The sequence below is a fragment of the Pelodiscus sinensis genome, chromosome 1, assembly GCF_052426305.1.
Source record: "Pelodiscus sinensis isolate ZL-2025 chromosome 1, ASM5242630v1, whole genome shotgun sequence".
Classification (NCBI taxonomy): Eukaryota; Metazoa; Chordata; order Testudines; family Trionychidae; genus Pelodiscus; species Pelodiscus sinensis.
In genome coordinates, this window is record NC_143052.1 from 332,254,626 (window position 1) to 332,275,977 (window position 21,352).

The window sequence follows — 21,352 nt, forward strand, 5'->3', positions numbered from 1 at the left end:
GCTTCGCCCCCATCCCTCACGGCGGCCCAGCTGAGCAGGCAGCACTCAGCCGAGCAGCACAGCAGGAGGGGGTGGGGAAGGGGAAGTAGAAGGGAAAGGGGGGTGGGGAGAGAGAGGCAGGAGGAGGAGGAGGAGAAGAAAAAGGGACAGTGAGAGGCAGGAGGGTGAGATGAGAAAGAAAGAGATGGAGAGAGAGGCAGAAGGCACAGGAGGAGGAGGAGAGCTGAGAGAGAGAGGGGGAGGCAGTAGGAGGAGAGACAGAGAGAGATGGAGTGAGAGACCGGAGGCTCAGGAGAGAAGACCAAGGTGGAGGAGAGACCTGAAAATCCCGTCTTATGACAGGCTAATTGGCTAGTTAAATATAAAAAGCCAAAATACACAGCATGACTATAGGTTTCTGGTTGGCCTAACTCTCCTCCCACTGAATTCAACTCAAGTAGGCCAATGCTTAGTGCTTTTGCATTTCCCACTCTGTCTGCTTCTCCTGGCCATTTTTGACAGGCGTCATCATGGGCTCAAAATAAGATGATCTATGTCACTAAAATAAAATAGCATTGAAAAACAGCTCACGTGCCATTTTGGTAATATCATCTTAGCATTATATATCTTGGGAAAAATCTGGAGAGACTAAAATTAGCAGAAGAAACTGAAATTGTACAAATCTGACTGTTTGTATTTCAATTTGCCATTTTTTTCTTTTAAAACAGGTTGTGACCTCATCCCAGTCCAGTACCTCAGATGGGGCGATCCTGAACCAATAGCAGCTGTTGTTTTTTCCTGTCTAGGTCTACTGGCCACCCTGTTTGTTACAGCTATATTCATCATGTACCGTGATACCCCAGTTGTCAAGTCATCCAGCCGAGAACTCTGCTATATTATTCTCGCTGGCATCTGCTTGGGTTACTTGTGTACTTTCTGTCTCATTGCAAAGCCTCAACAGATTTATTGTTACCTTCAAAGAATTGGCATCGGTCTGTCCCCGGCTATGAGTTACTCTGCCCTAGTAACTAAAACCAATCGCATTGCAAGAATTCTAGCTGGCAGCAAGAAGAAAATCTGTACAAAGAAACCTAGGTTCATGAGTGCCTGTGCCCAGCTGGTTATTTCATTTATCTTAATATGTATACAGTTAGGCATAATTGTTGCCCTTTTCATAATGGAGCCCCCAGATATAATGCATGATTATCCAAGTATCCGAGAGGTCTACTTGATTTGTAACACCACCAACTTGGGTGTCGTAACTCCCCTTGGGTACAACGGATTATTAATTTTAAGTTGTACCTTTTATGCATTTAAGACCAGAAATGTCCCAGCTAATTTCAATGAAGCAAAGTATATCGCCTTTACAATGTATACCACCTGCATCATTTGGCTGGCCTTTGTGCCCATATATTTTGGAAGCAACTACAAGATAATCACCATGTGTTTCTCTGTAAGCCTGAGTGCCACCGTGGCCCTCGGCTGCATGTTTGTGCCAAAGGTGTACATCATCCTCGCTAAGCCAGAAAGGAATGTACGCAGCGCATTCACCACGTCGACTGTGGTCCGCATGCACGTAGGGGATGGAAAGTCATCTTCAGCTGCAAGCCGCTCAAGCAGCCTGGTCAACCTATGGAAAAGAAGGGGATCGTCTGGTGAAACTCTAAGGTAAAGTTTACTAATATGTGAGTGTTTGGAGCAATTATGGTCTTCTGAGTGTGCAATAATACTAGTGGAAGGAGAAATAGGAGCAAATTTAATTTACTTCACCTCTGCACTTGGATACATTTTACCTAGGATGGGCAGATATGTGCTCCTCCATTATCACAGCTTCATGGCAGGTCTGTTTCAGGTAAAAGGTTGCTTATGGGTGAAGGCCATTTAGAGTAGCAAACCATAATTACTAAACGGAAAGCACCAACTGAGTCAACTGCACATTAGTCAAAGGAAAGGAAATAAGATTGTAAGAAAACCCCTAAGAATGATTGCCTTTTCCTGAATATGTTCATTGGAAATGTCTTATGCTCTGGTATGTTTTTATCTAGTCACAACAATAAGATAACAGAATTGCTGCTAAAGTTACAAAATTAGAAGAGAAGCAATCATTAGAAATACGATCATGAACAATAACGCTTAAGCCTCTACAGATTTATTTCATACAATTATTATATCTCTTCTTTCCCATTCTCTTATTTTCCTTCCTCTTATTTCTTCTTCCAATCTTTACTCTTTTGTCCTCATCTACCATCTCTTCTTTTTCCTGGTGTCTTTCTCTTTTTCCTTCTCCTCAATCTCCCCAATTCCTGCTATCAACAGATTACGCTCTTGAAACTGTACTTTGCCCTGCCATTGATTACATACTACTTTTTTAACTTCCCAATGAAGCATCAACTTTTCAATGGTCATCCACACAGCATGCATATTCAGGATATAAGAGCCATTGTAAGAGAACAGCTAAAGAGCATCTTTAGGAGGAGATACAATGTAATCTTGGAAACAGAATGGGGAAGGTTCATTTACTTCTTCAGGTCTCCACCCCTTGTGGCATGGTTGCAATAGGACTGATTTCAGTGTGGAAAAAGGCCTGATTATGCAAAGGTGCACAAAACCTACCTTGTCATTACTTTGTTATGTTTGCATTGCATGGAAATTAGGGATAGGCAAATTCCATTCTGTATCAAAACAAATGGGAGCCAAGGGCATGCATTTTAGGGCTGATGAATTGGGTGCCCTCAAATATGCAAGCCCAGGGGCCATTGAAAACAATGGGAGTTTGCTTCCATGTTCTTCTTGGTGTACAGGCAGTAGTCAGGCCCAAAGTGCACACATTATTATGTGTACCACGTGGAAGGAGGTGCCACCTTTGCCACAGGAATACATGCTTTTATCAGCTCAGTTATTACAGTGTAACCTGTAAAGCGATTGTTTAAGACCACTCTGAAATTTCCACTAATGCAGACTATGCCTGTTTGTAATGCTGCAATGATACAAAAAAAATAATATTACATGGGCACATTGTGATCAGCACTCACTTCCAGTCAGGCCCACTGGCAGGAAGCTTCCAAGGGGGCAGTTGCCCCAGGGTCCATCATTTCTACAGTGGTAGCCGGAGCCCCAGGCCCTGTAAATTGCTGCCAAAGTGCTGCAGTTCAGGCAGCTCTGAGAGCCAGCTGCCCCTGGCCCCACCCCCTTCATCCAAGGTGCCACCCATGCCAGGGATCCAGACCTGGCCACACACACAATTTGCCCAGGGGGGGGGGGGCACTGAAACTGTTGATCCCCCTGTTTTCAATTCATTTCCAGGTGCAATTAAATATGTTAGTTTTAATCTATTGAGCCTTAAATTAGCTGAACTTTGGATACTTCAGATACAGGCTCTCTCCATTCAATACGTGGGCATTTGACGCCATCTAAAGTGCTCAGACAAACAGTTCCATGGTTTATCTCTAAGGGGGTTAGAAGCAAATTTTCTCCATTATGGAGTCTCTTCCTGCGTTGGATCATAAGAATCCAGGGCTACGTCTACACTGCAGCTTTTTGCACAAAAACTGTTTTGCACAAGAGTTCTAGCACAAAAGGTCTTGTGCAAGAGCGTGTCCACACTGCCATGTGCTTTTGCACAAGAGATGTGCTTTTGCACAAGAGCTTCCATGGCAGTGTGGACACTCTCTTGCACAAGAAAACTCTGATGGTCATTTTAGCCATATGGGTTTCTTGTTCAAGAAACCCCTGTTGCCCATCCACACTGCCTTGCGTAAGAGCTCTTGTGCAAGAAGGCTTATTCCTCATGGGGAGAGGAATAACTCTAGCACAAGGAGCCCTCTGTTCTGACGCCTTACAGTAAATTTACTTGCTCAAGAACATGCGTGCAGTGTAGATTCTCTGCTAGTTTTTGTGCAAGAACAGCTGTTCTTGCGCAAAAAGCCTGCAGCGTAGACATAGCAGATGTGTTCATCTTCAGGTCAGGCTGCAAAGGCTTTATGTGCTCTCCCAGGTTTTTCCTAAATATTGGGTAGTAGTAGCTGGTTTGGTTAGGTTTGGTGGAAGCTCTTTGTTTCTGGTGAGATCCTGGAGGAAAAGGTATGTTGGATACTGACATTTAATTATTGTTGTTTCTTTAACAGCTAGCACATATGTGCCCTGGGCATTAAGTTCTAAAAAAGCATAATAAACCAATAATTTCTTCTTCTTTATTGGTACTACTTTGCTCATGGTGAGTTTGGCTCTATATAGAATTCAGAATGCAATGTACATCTATGCGGGAAAAATATGCCCTATGATATCAGACTGACATATCAGTTTGAAAACAGAACTAAATTAAGCTGATTTACAGTAGGATGGAAATTTAATCTGAATTCTAGGGAGAAATATTTTCTTTCTTTATATTTGTTTGTGAGGAGCATGGAGAAATGACTTCTAAAACGTCTGAAGCCAGACCCTCTGGCTACGTCTACACTGGCATGATTTTGCTCAAGAACTCTTTTGCAGAAGAGTTCTTGTGCAAAAACTCTTCCAGAAGAGAGCGTCTACACTGGCATGTGCCTTTGCGCAAGAGCATCCTTGCCAGTGTAGACGCTCTCTTGCGCAAGAAAGCTCTGATAGCCATTTTAACCATACGGCTTTCTTGCACAAGAAATTCATGTTGCCTGTCTACACTGGCCTGTTGTGCAAGAACAGTTGTGCAAGACGGCTTATTCCTGAGCGGGAGCATCATAGTTCTTGTGCAAGAAGCACTGATTTCATACATTAGAACGTGTGTTCTTGTGCAAGAACTCGCAGCCAGTGTAGACAGGCAGCAAGTTTTGGCACAAAAGCGACTGCTTTTGCAGAAGATCGCACAGCCTCTGAGCTCAACATAGCTATGCCAGTTTACAGCAAATGTGGATCTGACCATGAATTGCATGGGCCAATAGAGTCCACAAATCCATCAGAAACTCTCTCAGTGCTATGTCTACTTTTTCTATTTGTATTTTAAATTGTAACATTCAATTCACAAAGTGAATATAAAATTCCACTCCTGAGTCTACCCAGGTCTGATGTCATCTCCAAGGTGGGACAAAAAAGCTTTTTCAACTTTAATTCTGCCTGCTGTACTGTGTGAACACCATTTCATTTTAATGATCAAACATTTCTCAATAATAGCATGGTGTAAAAAGTAAAATATTTCAGAGAATATATCAGTATTATGTTCAACAGTTTATTTGGAACCTATTCAAGTCAACACTAAAGGACTTGCAATCACAGAAAATATTCACCAGAAGTACATGACATATTTAAATAGCACAGAAGAGTTTTATTTAAAAAGGGAGTGAGTCATTGTTGAGCTTTTAAAGAAACATGCTATTTAAGTCACCAGAGCATGGAAGGGCCCCTATCATTAACATTTTGCTTCTTGACACTAATTTATACCACAATGTAGTGTTCCATCAAATTATTGTCAAACAGATAATGCCAAGGCTCCATTCAAAGCTTTCACGTCATCTGCAAAATGACAGACAAAGAGACTGCTCTTGCCTAAATAAAGTAGTACATCTGTTAGAATCCTAAATGATTTTTTGCATAGAGGGCTGTTCAATTTAAAAACTCAGAAGTACCATGGTTCTGTGCTGAAATGAGCATTCAAATGCTGAAATATGTAGAGAGTGCTAGTTACAAAAATATTCATTACCCAATGAAATGAAATTCACGCTGTGAATTTAATGGGAGCTCTTCTGATATTACAGTATCTACCCAAATAAATTTCTTCCTCAAAGAAAAGAAAAGCTCATGTATCAAATCAATGCACAATATTAATTGAAGAAAATCCACAGTGTTATATAAAATACATCATTGCCAGAATCAAAGCCATGCAGCCTGTTTATTTTTCATCTAATCTTATTTTTGGATTTCTAGAGTATTGAGTCACCATGATATCTAGGGGATATAAGTGGGCAAGCTGGTTGAGAAAAAAGTAAATATCATATTCATTCCCAAAGCCTCTTCAATTTTTAGAAAAATATCAACCAAGCATTTTTTAAGATTCTGAAATATTTGGGTGAAATATTTCATCTTTCTTTTTCATGAACTTCCAAGCCCCAGTCTGGATGAAACCAAACAGTTCCACAATTTCTGTTCTTTTCCCATTTCTAGCTGGGACCAGAAGTAACAGGTGTGGACTATATCTATCACTGCAGAGGAATTTTAAGTGATGTTCCAATGGTTCTGTTATATCTAACCTCTCAGTTCTGAATCTCACAGGAAAGTTTCTCCAACAGTAAATTTGTGTCTGTATTGGTGGTGGGGGGCAAGCATAATCATCTGATGATTTCTGCAACCCTTTTAGGTAGCTGTTACTATCCTAACTGGCCATACCCTCTATGATGATGTATGAGTCCACCTACCTGGAAATCCAATCAGCAATCACAAAAGACAAAGTCAATTGGGAACATCAAATGTATCAAAATCCACAAACCAACAAACCAAGACTGCTTGCTTACTCATGGTGACACTGATTTTTATTTCCCATTTTTCTAAAAGTGTGAGACATGCTTTAAAATTAATTGTAGGGATAGTTACATAGCAGGAGCATGTACATAGAACAGTACATAGTAGTCACCCAACAGCAAGTGACTAAGCAGATGGTCAACTGACCATGTATTTCAGCTCTTTAGCACTTGAAACTTTTCACCCATCCAGATCTGAAAATCAACCCTGATCTGTGAACAGAAAAGGATTACAAATTAATTTCTACTTCCTATATATAGAAGTCCAAGATAGCATGCAGATCCCCTTAGTACTGAAGTTTAATAGTAATGCATAGTAGTGATTACTAAGACTTTATTAGCACATTGCTTAGATTTCTAGACGTGTAGGCTAAAAGGTATGATTGTGATCATCTAGTGCAGTCTTCTATATAACACAGGTGACAGGACTTCCCCAAATTAATCCCTGTCTAAAACATATGATTCAGAAAACCATCCAATCTTGATTTAAAAATCACCAGTGAAATGAACGCAACCATAGCCCTAAGAAAGTGGTTCCAATGGTTAATTATCTTCACTGTTAAAAACTTTCACCTTATAGTCTGAATTTTTCTAGCTTCATCTTGCAACTGCTGGATTTCATCAAACTTTTGCCTATAGCCAATGTCAGAGTGACAAGCCTACAATTATTCTGGTCCTCCCATTTGCTCTTTGTAAATAATGACACAATATTAGCTTTCTTCCTGTCATCTGGAACTTCCCTAGTGTTCCAAGACTTCTTGAAAATAAATATTATTGGTTGTATGAGCACTCAGCCAGCTCTTTCACAGCTCTTGGATGCAAGTTATCAAGACGTTCTAATTTAAAATGCCTAATTTTATTAGCTCATTCCTTATGCAGAATTTCTTAAATGATTAAAATTAATCTACAGTTCTCAAAGAAACTAATGAAGTATATTTTGTGATGTTTTATCATGATCTTTTATTATACCTGAACACTATTTGTGAATTTGTGAAATATGGTAATTTACTATGAAACTTCAAATAATTGGTGTGAAGTAGTGACAGCTATTGATGCAAATGAAGTGTGCAGTAGTTTGAGATTATTAATGAGTGTGATTAGTTGTCATTTCTATATCACTCTGGAGATTCACAGCATTATGACTAAAGATTCTTTAAATATGTTTGCCTTTGCTGTAGTACCGTCATCAAAACCAATGTATCACAATTAAGAAATCAGTCCTCTTTTCCACAGCTACTTAGACAAAGCAACTCTTTTAAGAGACTCCACTGTCATATGAGAGTGAATTGTTGCTATTATTTGTTGTTTAGAAAGCTCTGGAGAGAAGCCTGAGTTTCTAGCCAATGGGGAAACCAGCCAGTTGAAGTCAGTCAAGTATTTGTCATTGAATCCTGGCATTATACCAACCTGCTGTAGGATAGAGTCTACTATAAATAATATTGCAGCAATACACTTAGTAGTCCAGGTAGTAGATTTTGAGTGATCCATGAACCAGCAGACGGACTCTGAGACATGGACTTCAGGCTGTTGGATTAGGTGCTGTTAGTATGCATATTCACTAGCAATGCTATCCCAGTGATGAACCTGAGAGAGATTCAAATTCTGCGTACCTTTCTGAGATGAAAAACCAAAGGGAGGTAAAAGGACTTTTATCTGATATGTTACTGTTCAGCCAAGGAAAGAAGAGGGGCCATGCTGGAAAGAATACAAGCCAGAGTGGTGCAGCAGGAGAAGAAATAATTGATCATTGCTGAAAACTGGGCTTTGTTTAATGGCAGGTGCTTGTTTTCCATATCCCCCCTGAGTAAGAAGTTTGTTGTGAGAGTCATCTATGTCTTATTCTGTGAGAACCCAGATATTAGTACCAATGCCAATTTGGAAAGACACGGTTCCTATCTTGATTAATCTGAGGTGTGGATGAGTTCTTGACTGATGGCAAGATAAAAGTATAATTCTTTCCCAAGATCCAATTTTTAACGACAGGTTAGACCTCCCTTGCCAAGCACCTTTGGGACCTGAGTGGTCCCAAACAATGGAGTCTGATGGACCAGGGGAGATCAAGGCTGTAGACTCTGCTTCCAGGTGGGGCTGTACTTCCTGCCACCTGCCATTGCCTGCAAGTCTCACACCATGCCAGGCCTGGCCTGGGCTGTGTCGCCCACCATGCCAGCCCTGGACAGGGGCCAGCCTCGCTGTCTCCAGCCCTGGCAATGGCTGCAACCCCCCCCCCCCATGACGTCACTGCACCAGTCCGGGCTGTGCTTCTGCGCTGCGCTGCGCCAGCCCTGACTGGGGTTACACTCCTGGCTCCCAGCCCTGGGCAGGACAGTGCTCTCCCCTGCGCTGGGCCCACTGGGACTGGGCTCCCCACTGCTAGCTCAGCCCAGGCTATAAGTCTGAACCAGGCCAGCGGGGGCTTTCTGGTCCAGCAATATCCATGGTCCTGATGAGAGATTTTCAGGGTTCAACCAGTGTTTTACATCAGGGGTGTGTCTAGACTACATGCCTCCTTCGACGGAGGCATGTAGATTAGCCAGATCGGAAGAGGGAAATGAAGCCGCGATTAAAATAATCGCGGCTTCATTTAAATTTAAATGGCTGCCCCGATCTGCCGATCAGCTGTTTGTCGGCAGATCGGGGGAGTCTGGACGCGATGCCCCGACAAAGAAGCCTTTCTTCATCGACACAGGTAAGCCTCGTGAAACCAGGCTTACCTGTGTCGATGAAGAAAGGCTTCTTTGTCGGGGCATCGCGTCCAGACTCCCCCGATCTGCCGACAAACAGCTGATCGGCAGATCGGGGCAGCCATTTAAATTTAAATGAAGCCACGATTATTTTAATCGCGGCTCAGGGTATATATAATGCTGACAGACTCTGGTCATTTGAGGGCACAATCAAACCTAGACTTCTGGAGCTTAGTGCATGAGCCTCTAGTACATAAGCTAAAAGCCAACTGGCTATTAGCTAAGGCTATAGAGCAGACTCATTATTCTTTCTCTCTATAAGTGGTCTCGGTGTCACTAGGGACAGTGCACCACACCCAGAAAGTATGTGGGTTTCACATAGTGTTCAAGAATCAAGATCTATCTATTCAACCAAAAAACTGAGAAAATCTTAGCCATCAATGTGCTATGTTGGACTGAAGAGACTGATGAGTTAATAAGTATATCAGTTGGCAAGATAAATAGATAAATACAGAGAAGGCCTTAGAACGCTTTTTGTGCATAGAAATAACTTGCTTTGTAATTTTGGGAATTATTTGTTTGCAGTTCTTACAAATTGTTGTAGTTCCACTTAAAATGATGTTCTAGCCCAAACACAAAGGCTACGTCTACACTGGCATGATTTTCCGGAAATGCTTTTAACGGAAAAGTTTTCCGTTAAAAGCATTTTCGGAAAAGCGCGTCTAGATTGGCAGGACGCTTTTCTGCAAAAGCACTTTTTGTGGAAAAGTGTCCGTGACCAATCTACATGCACTTTTCCGCAAAAAAGCCCCGATCGCCATTTTCGCGATCAGGACTTTTTTGCGGAAAACAGTACTGTGCTGTCTACACTGGCCCTCTTGCGCAAATGATTTGTGCAAGAGGGCTTTTGCTCGAATGGGAGCAGCACAGTATTTCCGCAGGAACACTGATGATCTTACACAAGATCGTCAGTGTTCTTGCGGAAATTCAAGTGGCCAGTGCAGACAGCTGGTAAGTTTTTCCGCAAAAGCAGATGATTTTGCGGAAAAACTTGCCAGTCTAGACACAGCCAAAGGTACTAAGAATGTAGTAGAGGTTGCATCTCCAAAAACCGTCACTCTCTAGTCTGACAACTTCCGGGGTCCTACTGGACCACAGATGCTCCTGGATCTGAGAGCCCAGGAACCTAAGGGCAGAAGGGCCAGTGTGGTATATAGGATATACTATTTACTACAGCTAATTAAAAATAACAGTAAATCTCTTTCCTAAAGATTTGTCTTCAGATATTTTAAACATCAGTCACTATTAAATGTTCTTTATGACTCTGCCACATGTATACTTCCCTGAAAAATTAAGAATGTTCAAAATCTTTAACATTGTTATAGACACTGGCTTGAGTAGTAATTTTACTGCCCACTGCTGTGATTGGCATCCAAAGTACAACCTTTAACAGACACACATTTCTGCTCATGAGAAGCAGTTTATCTGTGAGAGGGTATGTGCCATTTCTAGTGGCAAGATCTGCAATTCTCCTTCAGTCACAGGATGGATAGATTAATTTTCATCATGGATAGTGTTTGCCTCCGTAACTACTAGAAAAGGGCTGGGTAAATTCCAGCCTGCAGGCCACACCCACCCCACAGGGTTAATCCTTGGGAAACCCCCCTCCCCTCACCTCTATGATACCTGCACCCTGACATATATTGGACAATTGCAGATCTCATTGGCCATGAATCACCATTTACATCCAATACGAGTGTTGGGAAGCAGAGTCCCGGTCCGCACCGCTTCCCACTGTTCACATTGGCTGCGAACAATGATCCGCGGCCAAAGGGAGCTGCACTCGTCCAATACCTACAGAAGCGTAGGTAAACATAGTGGCGGTGGTCCACCAGGGATAAACCCGGCAGGTTGCTGGTTTTTTATTACCCATCCCTGCTCTAGAACATCTGTGAGATGCAAATGTCATCTATGATTTCTGTTGAGCAACCTCCATTATATTTCTTATATTGATAGTGGCAGTGAAGTCTCTGTTTGCCAGAAGCTGGGAATAGGTTACAGGGGATGGATCACCTGCAAAGCTATTTTGCTAAGAATAATTTTTATTGGAGGAGAAATTTAAATTGTTCAAAAGTAGAAATTGGCTTTTGAACTATATATAGCCTTCCAAAATAGACTAGGGGATAGGTCTATAGGTGGTGTAAACTTGTTTAAGTCAATGAACTTTAATGGAGTTGTCAATTTACATAGCTCAGAGAACTATTTTGACAGAAGGACAGACACTTCAAAGAAAACAGTCATCTTTTTGACTGGTTTGATTGCACTTACTAATCGCTCGTTTTCCAAACAGATAATTCAGAGCTGTCCATAATTGATATACCACAAAAATTGAAATCTGAAATTGTTGAATTGTTTAAGTCATTCAGTTCTGTGTAGATAATTTACTCCAGTCTGTTTGTGGACTACTTTGATAATATGATTTATTAAACTTCAAGGATTGTAAAATAATTGAAGAACATTTTGCAAAACTCTCTGAAACGTATTAAGTCTGAATGATCTTGATGAATTGCTGCTAAAATACTCCAACTATATTGTGCATTGATCTTCTTGACTGCTCTGATTACAATGAATTTTAATTTGTGTGCAGTGCTAAACTAGTTGTTTGGGGATTTTTCTCAACTTAAAATTGAATTAAAACATTGTTGATAGATTGATATAAATTGTTTGGCAACATAAATTGAATTCAATTTCTTGAATTATTTTTATTATGATGGTATCACTATAAGTTTTCATTGAAACTGAGTTGCACAAATTCAGTTACATACCCCACAATTTCTTGACTACTTTGACACATTATACGCTCCAGCAGCTAAAAGAAGGTCTTATCTTTATATCTTCAAGAAAGTAAAAAGGAAATAAAGACGGTTGGCCCCTGCATTATTACCCCTTTTTTTTAGATCGTTATTATTTTGGCTTATGACAGCATCCTCTGTTTATCTAATTTTCCATCATTGCACCAATCCCACAAATTCTAATGAGCTGCAAATAATTCTATAAAATGACACTTGTGCATGAATGCTGGCCATAGAAGGAAGTTGACATCAATAGGTAGTTATTGGCTGAGGAGCCTGAGCTTTTCCAAACTAGTTTAGCACAATCTCTAGTTATTGATATTAAAATGGCAGCCCTTTAAAATCTGGCTGTACACCAATAAAACTTTTTATCATTTTCCTATAATTTTAGTTTTGGGTACAATATATTTCTTGTATAGTCTGGTAATATTGCCTATGTGGTATTTTGCCAACTGTTAAGACTGGTTTGTAGTACAAATAAATTGACCAAAAGTATGAGTTGCTTTGCTGTGTTTTTTCTCTTGCTTGAGAAATTGTAATTTATGTTCCCAAAATCCAAAGCATGCAGAGGCAGAATAGGCTCCTGAAACCAGATTAAAATGCTAATAATTCTGTAAACGTGTCACAGATCCACTGTGTAGCTCAAAGTCAGGACCAAGCACCATGCTCTGTTCATTCTTTGCAAGTTTGTTTGCCTAATTCATAGCAACACTTCACAGTGTACTAGTAAATGTGTAACATACTTTCTAAAAGGAATAACGTCCTTGTGATGGGACCTTCCTACTGCATTTATTTTTATGATGATGATGTTCGTCCATCGTGTTCGAAGAGAACCTTGACATCTAACGAGTTGTGGGCTGTCCACGGTGTGTTCGCAGATGGCTGATAAGGCCAATGCGGGCACGAAATGTTCTGCCATGTCGGGCAGACATGTGTAGGCACCACTGTTGCAGCGTTTGCAACTCTGGCTTTACGGAGTGCTCTGGCTTCTCTTGTGCTATGGTTGTCCTTCTGGCTTCAGATGTTATAATCTCATAGACAAGTGCGTGGAGTAGTGTGTGTAAAATAGAAAGGTTCTACGATTGCAGGCATTTTGTGAGTAGGGCATCTTAAGATCTTTTCAATGACACCGCAGAACAGGGGTTCTCAACCTTTTTCTTTATGACCTCCCTCCCCAGTTTGCTATAAAAATTCCATGGCTCACCTGTGCAACAACTGTTTTTCTGCATATAAAAGCCAGGGCTAATGTTAAAGGGTAGTAAGCAGGGTAACTGCTCGTGCCATAGGGATCCCTGTAAAGCTAAGCTGCCCAGACTTTAGCATGAGCCTCAGGTGATGGTCCTCAGGGCCCCAAGCTTCAGCCCCATGCAGTGGGGCTTCAGCTTTCTGTCCTGGGCCCCAGAAAATCTGCTTAGTGGCCCTCTTGAAACTTGCTGATGGCTCCTCAGGAGGCCCAGGACCACAGGTTGAGAACCACTGTCCTAGAGGAAGAAGAATAATGGAAGCACTTATTACTTTGCACCAACAGTCTGCTCTTTGCATCAACCTAGGCAGACTTCCAGAGCCTTTGTAGAGCAGTACATCAAGAAAAGTTGCAGTGATACATGACTGTCTAATTATAAACGGCTATAAAAAAGATTACACCCTACATGAAAAAATACAATTGTAAACTCGGCTTTAAAGTAATTCTGTTTGTTGAAAAATCATGCCACTAACCAATCATGTTGATATGTCGTTAAAAACAACAACCCAGAAGTGGTCAATAGTACATCACTTATTTTAGCCATTGCAAACTCATTATAGTATAATGGAGAGAGACCCTTTTAAGCCAGTCTCTCCATGATTGTACAGTATGGAGACATGCCAAATGATGGCACTCCTGAATTTCAAGGACTCTAGTGAGTTTTGTAACTCAGAGTAGCAGCTCAAATGAATATATTAAATATTCTCCAGAGTTCCATCTTTACCAGTTTAAAATTATGCAGAAATCTCCCTACACAAAATGTTTATTTCTGTTATCTCATCCTAAGGGCAGAGCTTATCCTGTTGCTGTGAAATGCAGAATCTTCATCATTTCCTAATGTCAGGGCCAGACAGTATTGAAAACTATTATTTGTGTAGGAGCTGACAGTATTAAAATTTATCACTGTCTGGGAAGGTGGAAAGCCTGGTTTTACCCAGGTAATTTCTAGGTAAATTTAGGTTTTACCCAGGTAAATTACAAGCACAAATAGATTTAAAAGCCCCATTAAAAGCAGCTCTGGCAACAGAATGACAGCATTTCATCCATGCCTAATTATTAACTTTAAATCCATGGATTATTGACATTATAGACGACTTTGGCTCTTTCTTATGTGACACTGGGACTTTAGAGATTTAAACATAACATGGTTATAGTTTGATAAGAAATAGTCTCCGTAGGCATAGGAAACCAGAATGAAATAGTCGTTAATCTTGAAATGTACAAAGAACAAACTGACAGCCAGGTTCAGCAAAAGCACCTGAGCAATAATTTAGTTTCACTGAAGTCAGTGGGTCTCATGCATATCTTGCTGAATCAGCACCTGAAGGACCCAAGCAGTCTTTTCAGGCAATATTAGCTATGATTCTGAAGGCTAAATTTTGCCTAACTTGGCACATATATGGACACCAGAAAATGTGATGCATCTGGCCAATAATTATCCCTAGCCCTGGCTCACCTGAAAAATCCTGGAGAGTCTGCTTTGCGCCAGGAGGCATGGAGGAGCATGAAGGAACATGGTCAGTGGGCCATGGAGTGATCCACATAGTCATGCTGCCCTAATGTAGACCTGACCATAATGCACAGCAGAAAGGTAGTCATAGTCTTAGAAATAAAAAAATAATGAGAGGAGGTTTCTTTAAACTGTTCACACTAGAGTGTAATTGCACCGATTGAGCTCAAAGGTTACATCATTTTCCACATAACTAGAATGCCTTCTGCTGCATGCAAAGAATATTTAAGCATCTGTCTATATTAGAGTTTGTGGCCCCATTTTAACATGTGTTAGATGAATTAACATGTCTTTAATTCATCGCGATTGTCAGCCTCTGTCTGATCACTGCACAAACATTTGGACACAAAGGTGTGTGCTTTACCTCAGGGTGGTGTTAGGGTCTAGTTCAGAGGCTTATTCAAAATGTTCAAATTTTGGGTGTCTACAAAATGTAATTGGCACTCTCTTGAGAACTAACATTCTTACCACATTTTAGTAGCTTACACTTTGCCCTATCATGAAATGAAGTGGCGGGTGACATTTTATTCTTAAACTTCAAATACAGGTTGAATCTCTCTAGTCTGACACTCTCTGATCCAGCAAGCATCCATGATCTAGCTGATTTTAGTTAGCTGGATAGCTACTTATCATGGGTGTGGCCAAGTTTCCCGTGGTCCTATAAAGTTTATTTACAGGCATCATACCTGACTCTCAGTGTTCTGTGCTGTTATTTAGCTCTTATTTACCCCCTAACTATCTTCTAAGAGCCCAGTAAGCAGTGGAAGTGTTGACAATATTGACCTCCCGTGGTTTAGTAAATTCTCTGGTCCAGCACCAGTCAGACCCTAAAGGTGCCGGACTAGAGACGATCAACCTGTACAGATTGATCAAACATTCTAGAAGTTTCAGAAAGCTTTGGTTCGGGTCCAGTTCTAGGAATATTTTACTGCAAGGTCATTTGTGCAAAATGGCATATTTTAAGTTTTGCCCATTCCTAAAACTAATGGCCAGATCTGATTCCATTTTTTCATTGCTCCCATTGAAATGTCACCTTTTCCATCCCTCCAGGCTGCAATTTTATGAGGACATTATTTCTGCTTTGAGAGGGGAAAATGTTGATCAGAGATGCTGTCTTTCTCAATGATGAATCAGGGCCAGGCACACCGTTGACATTCAATAAATAATAACAATAAAATAAAGTGCAGGAGTCATTTAAAATGCAAAGGAAGAGAGATTTATAGCAGTTCTCTAATCTCCTAGCTCAGCAAATTATACTTGCTTTGTGGTGCATGAGAAGTGGGCTAAATTCTGCAGTCCCATTTAATCCTTACTTGGGCAATGGAGTTCAGAGACTGACAATGAGAAATATTTTGAGACAGGGAAATATTCTGACATGAATAGGAATTGGTTCTACACTTTTTAGAGTATGAATAAATTAAATATTACTTAGAAAGTAGATAAAGATCTTCTATTTGCCCTTTCACATAATACACAATAAAGAGCCAATAAAATGTGGACATAGCAAATTTAAAACTGATAAAAGGAGAGCATATTTTACATAGTCTTCCATTAACCCATTTAACGTATTGTAGCAAGATAGTAATGGGCCAAGAGCTTAGAAAAATTCACAAAATGTTTTAGATATTTATAGGGGGTCCAAGAATATCCTAAGTCCCTCTACATTTGTTTTGTATTATTTTGAAAGAGATAGTTACCATCATGCTTCGGAGCATAATCCAACTTCTAATTACTGAAGGCCAGGAGGAAACTTTCCCTGCAGGCAGGTTTCCCCATAACTATCTACTGCAAAGTTTCTTACATCTTCCTTTGAGTAATTGGTACTTCTGTTCTATTCTATATAGGTTTTTATACCATGCTCATAACCATAGTTTGAGTGCTTTCCATTAGTACATTAAGCAACGTGACAACCTCTGGGATGTGTTATTTATTCTCTCCTCCTCACCTCAGAAGGAGAAATGGGCATAGTGGAGTATCTTGTATTGGTAGTGCATTATTATTATCTTTATTTATTTATTTATTTATTTATAAATATTTCTGTTGATAAGTGTTTATATTAGGCAAGAGAAGTCCAAAGAAATGTGCCTTATGCTTTGCCATTTTCAGTGCCAGAACTACATAGACCACTGGTATGACCCATAATAGCAATTTCTGGACTCCTCTTGGCTTCCCTATCGTTCAGTTATTGTTAGTCTTCAATGGGAGTATTATCTGAAAGAGAACTGAAGAATTAGGTCATTGCTTCCTTAGACCTGATCATCCTACTCTAGTGTTTTCTGCCTAGTATCATGATGTAAGACACACATCAATTCTCCATGCTATATTAGAATATTTCTTTTCAGCCTTCAAGCAAACTCTTCTCTCACAGTACCCTCCTGATAACAGTCAATGGGAATTCTGTAAATGGAGTGAGTGCAGAAGTGATCTGCACAATGGATTGCTTTTGAAATTTCCTACTATTGATAGGGCTCTTATGGTGCATATCATTGTATATAAAACACATGCATCTCTGGATGCAACTCATCCTTGAACAGAAAACAAGCAGAAAAATTATATTCCATTTAAGACTTTAAAATATAATCTAAGTGGTAAATGGCCTTTGTACTGACTCTCTACACAGGAGCAAATCTTTCCTTCTACCTCTTCTGCTGCATAGAGTCATCATGATGTTCTATACTTCAGGTGCTTGCATAAAAAAGAAAAAATCTTCTTGTACACAAGGGGTTAAGTTGAATTTGGCTTGGCTGCCCTCCATATGTTTGTACTAAAAATGCAAAATAATTTTTGTACAGAACTTGTTAATGGTGATTGAGAAAAAATGAATCTGACAGTGGTTTTGTTTGTTGCTTTCAGATTTAAAAAAAAATCCTTTGCATTTTGCAACTGGGAAGAAAAAAAAACCCTTTACAGTATTTCCAAGTAAGGCAATATTGGGGCAAAATCATGCCCCACCTTCTCTGCCTTCCTTGGGCACAGTATATCCAATATCCTACAGAACCTCCATGGTTCCAGTGCATGGCAGCATGCAGACTCCACAGAGGCCATGCAGAGACTCACAGCCTTTATGTGTTCTCAGAAACTTTGCTTCCCTTTAAGTAGTAGGCTAGGGAGAGATCTGTCTAGGGAGTTCATAGCAATACAAACACACTGGCAAAAATTAGTGCTGTATAAGCAATCATGGATCAGATCCCTTGTTTCAGGTCTTTGAAGCAACACTGGATCATATCAAGATTATTTTCATGGGTGTCATTGGATCTTGAAAACATTAAAATAACTGGGATCTCCAGGAAGTCTTTCCAAGATCCAGTATCCTGATTGTAACAATTATTGTGGGATCTGGAGAACAGAAAATTATCCTGTCTTCTTTATCTGGGCTATAAGTGTTCCAGCTAGGTTCCTCACTATGACATTGCCAATCAGGATGAGTTATCTCCTCTTTTCTTCTGGTGGCTGCTTTTCAATATTCAGTTCATATTCAGGAGTTGAACCTCTAGCCTTCCTGGGTTGCTTTTAGTTTTTTTCCTCCTTCTGTCTTGTCAGGAGAAGAGTATCTGGTTTCCGTATCAAGGTTAAATATGTCTGTCTTTCTGTCCTGCTCTTCTTATCCCCTCTCTTTCAGGATGTCACATCCTTCCTAGTTTTATTATCTTCTCTCTCTTCTGTGTAATTCTTTCTTTCTTTCTTTCTTTCTTTCTTTCTTTCTTTCTTTCTTTCTTTCTTTCTTTCTTTCTTTCTCTTCTAAGGGACCTGTGGAATGGGATGTATCTGTGTGATCCAATTCGACTTCCTTTTATATCTTTCAGTGATTTCAACTGCAGTTCAAGCCCCTCTATTTTTTCTTCCATTGTAGGAACCAACTTGCATTTCAGATGAACGTGTCCTGAGTTGTCTTCATTCATAATCGGGAGCACTGCACATACAGCACAATGGGTTAGCTCGGAGCCTTTGATAGCTGTTCTTTATAGCACTGTTGTGTCTTCCTTCAGGATGGTGCCTCACTTTTTGGAAGTTTTAAATAATAAAAGATTTTGCTACACTGAGCACATCCCACCTGCAATCTCCTGCTCACTGCTACACTAACTTTTTGGCTGATCTATATTAATTCCATCCTTTTCCTCTCACTGTGGCATGGTCTCTCTCCCCAGCACTTACTGTGTCTGCCACATTAAATACTGCTCCCTTTTTGCTTGCACTCAGATTGTTGCTGTCTTGTGTTGCTGGCTTTGGATTAGCTTTTTGCTACTTGGCTTTCCATCAGGTTAAAAAATTAGCACTATGGTGATATTAGCTATCATGTCATGTTGACCATCAGGTTAACTCTCTGGCATCAATCCAACCAGATTTGCTTTAAAGACTTTTGCTAAACATCAGCAATGCCGATCATAGCATCTGTCGATGGAATATCACAACCAACTATGTAAGGAGAGGGGGCCCAATTTTCAGTATTAATATCTGTAGAGGTTTTTCAACCCTCAAATTCAGACATTTAAATAGGTACAGTAATTCCTCACTTAACGTTTCCTAGTTAACCTTTTTTCATTGTTATGATGCTTATCTATTAGAGCACATGTGCAATGCTCCTTATAATGTTGTCTGGCTGCCTACATTGCCCACTGCGTGCAGGATTTTCTGGAAAAGTAGCCTGTTATTGTGGGGGTTCAGAACCAGGCTGGGCTGGCAGATCTCCTGAGTTCCCTGTAAGGCAGTGGTGGGCAACCTGCTGCCCACAGCTGTATACAGCCCATCGGGGATCTCTGTAGGGCCCATGAGACATTTTGTTGCCAGATTCCTCTAGTTTATGTCTGTATTGTTTCTTTTTTCCTACTGGTGTTACTAAAGTGACACACACATAAAGCAAGAACACATGACAGGGGGAGGGAGAGAAGGGTTCTGATGTCAGGATGTCCCCCTCTATCTCCCTGCATTAAGCCCTCCCCACTTCTTACCCCATTTCTACAGGGATGTGTCTACAGCCACTGCCATACATCTAGTGCTTCCCTCCTCCTGTCTCAAGCCATGGTGCCTCTAGAGTGTGAGGCCATATTAACAACATGTTAACCCCTCAGAGCTCAGCCAAGTGCTAGTTCTTCAGTTAGGAACAAGAAATTCCATGGAAACTGTTCCACTTTCTGACTCCACCACCTCAAACAAGCTTCACAATCATCATTGTTGTGTACAGTACTACATTGTTTTAAAAGGATTAAAACTTATACTCTCTGTCTGTCTCTCTCTATATATGTATATAAGCCTTTTGACTGCTGAATATCATTCCCTGGAGCCTACCCCTCTCCCATTTACATTATTTCTTATGGAGAAATTGGATTTGCTTAATACCATTTTGCTTAAAGTAGCATTTTTCACGGACGTAACTGCAGCATCAAGTGAGGAGTTACTGTGCCTGAACCCAGGCAGCTAGAACTCAAGCAATGAGGGTGAAATTCACCACCGTGCAAAGAAGCAGCATAAGAACTTTTCATTAAATCCAACTGTAATTCAGTCTGGAGGACATAAGTGATGAACAGACTGATCTCCTACATCAGGATCAATGAGACTCTTGAGTACCAATTGCTATCCCAATGTGAGCTATGGACAGTCTGTAACACATAGTATTGAACTGTGCTCATACTGATCCAAACAGTGGTCAGTGTTCTTGCTTCACAAACTGAGAGAGCGAGTTAGGTGCTGTACGGGTGCAGCTCTCAGTGGTTTGGTGAAGGATATTAAGCTGGGAATGAGAACTCAGGCCTTGTGCTTTGTGATCCTGGAGCAACTAGTTAACTTCTCTTTACTCCTTAATTTCAAATTCTCTCTGTCTTAGTCTTCCATTTGGTTTGTGCATCTGATTTATCTGATACAAGTGAAACACTAGAGCGAAAAGGCTGGTTTGGTTTTAACTCTGCAGAATGACTCCGCTTCTGCTAGAGCAAGGAAAGTGCTTGAGCTCACTTCCTGTGCACCCCTGCTTGTGTTGTGCACAGGCCTGGAAGCCCTGTGCAGCTTCTCTGACACTCTGAAGGGGGGGGGGGGGCTGGCGCAATATTCACCATTGTAATAGCAACCTTCCCCAGTACGGCCCTCTGCACAGCAGCTGTAGCACAGGGTGGCAGCCGAGCACACAAATCACTTCTTTCTGTTTGCTCCTGTTGTTGTCATGATTTGTTAGGTACAAAGGCAGGAGGCTGGCCCAGCACAAGTCGGAAATAGAGTGTTTCACCCCAAAAGGGAGTATGGGAAATGGTGGGAGAGCTACAATGAGCAGGTAAGCAAACAGTGGAGTGGCCTGGGGGCAGTGTGATATGTCTGTGAGCACTGAGGAGCACCTCTGGGACAGGTCTGGCCCAGATCCTCTATCTGTAATGACTGTGCATCCCATATAGTATGTCCAAACAAAAAAGACTTGGCTGCTACTGGCTTACATGTTATGTTTGAGCAGCAAAAATACACCATGCTCATTTAAGTGATCGGAACCACTTCTCATTCATGATGTTGTCGTAATAGGGGGCTTGTGGGAAGAGAATCTTTGCACCCTTTGGCCAATCCACTAGAAGAAAACAATAAGCAAGAGTAATACAGTCTCTAGATTTCAAGTAAGCAGATTCTGA

General features: G+C 40.8%; 1 protein-coding gene across 1 annotated transcript in view; it reads left to right on the plus strand.

Annotated features, from left to right (window-relative positions):
- Positions 1–21,352, plus strand: part of GRM5 (glutamate metabotropic receptor 5) — a 222,356-nt gene that overhangs the window by 187,058 nt on the left and 13,946 nt on the right. The window contains exons 6-7 of the mRNA XM_014571135.4: positions 708–1,647; positions 20,914–21,009. Coding sequence (XP_014426621.2) covers positions 708–1,647; positions 20,914–21,009 — 1,036 coding nt within the window. The remainder of the gene's footprint in view (positions 1–707; positions 1,648–20,913; positions 21,010–21,352) is intronic.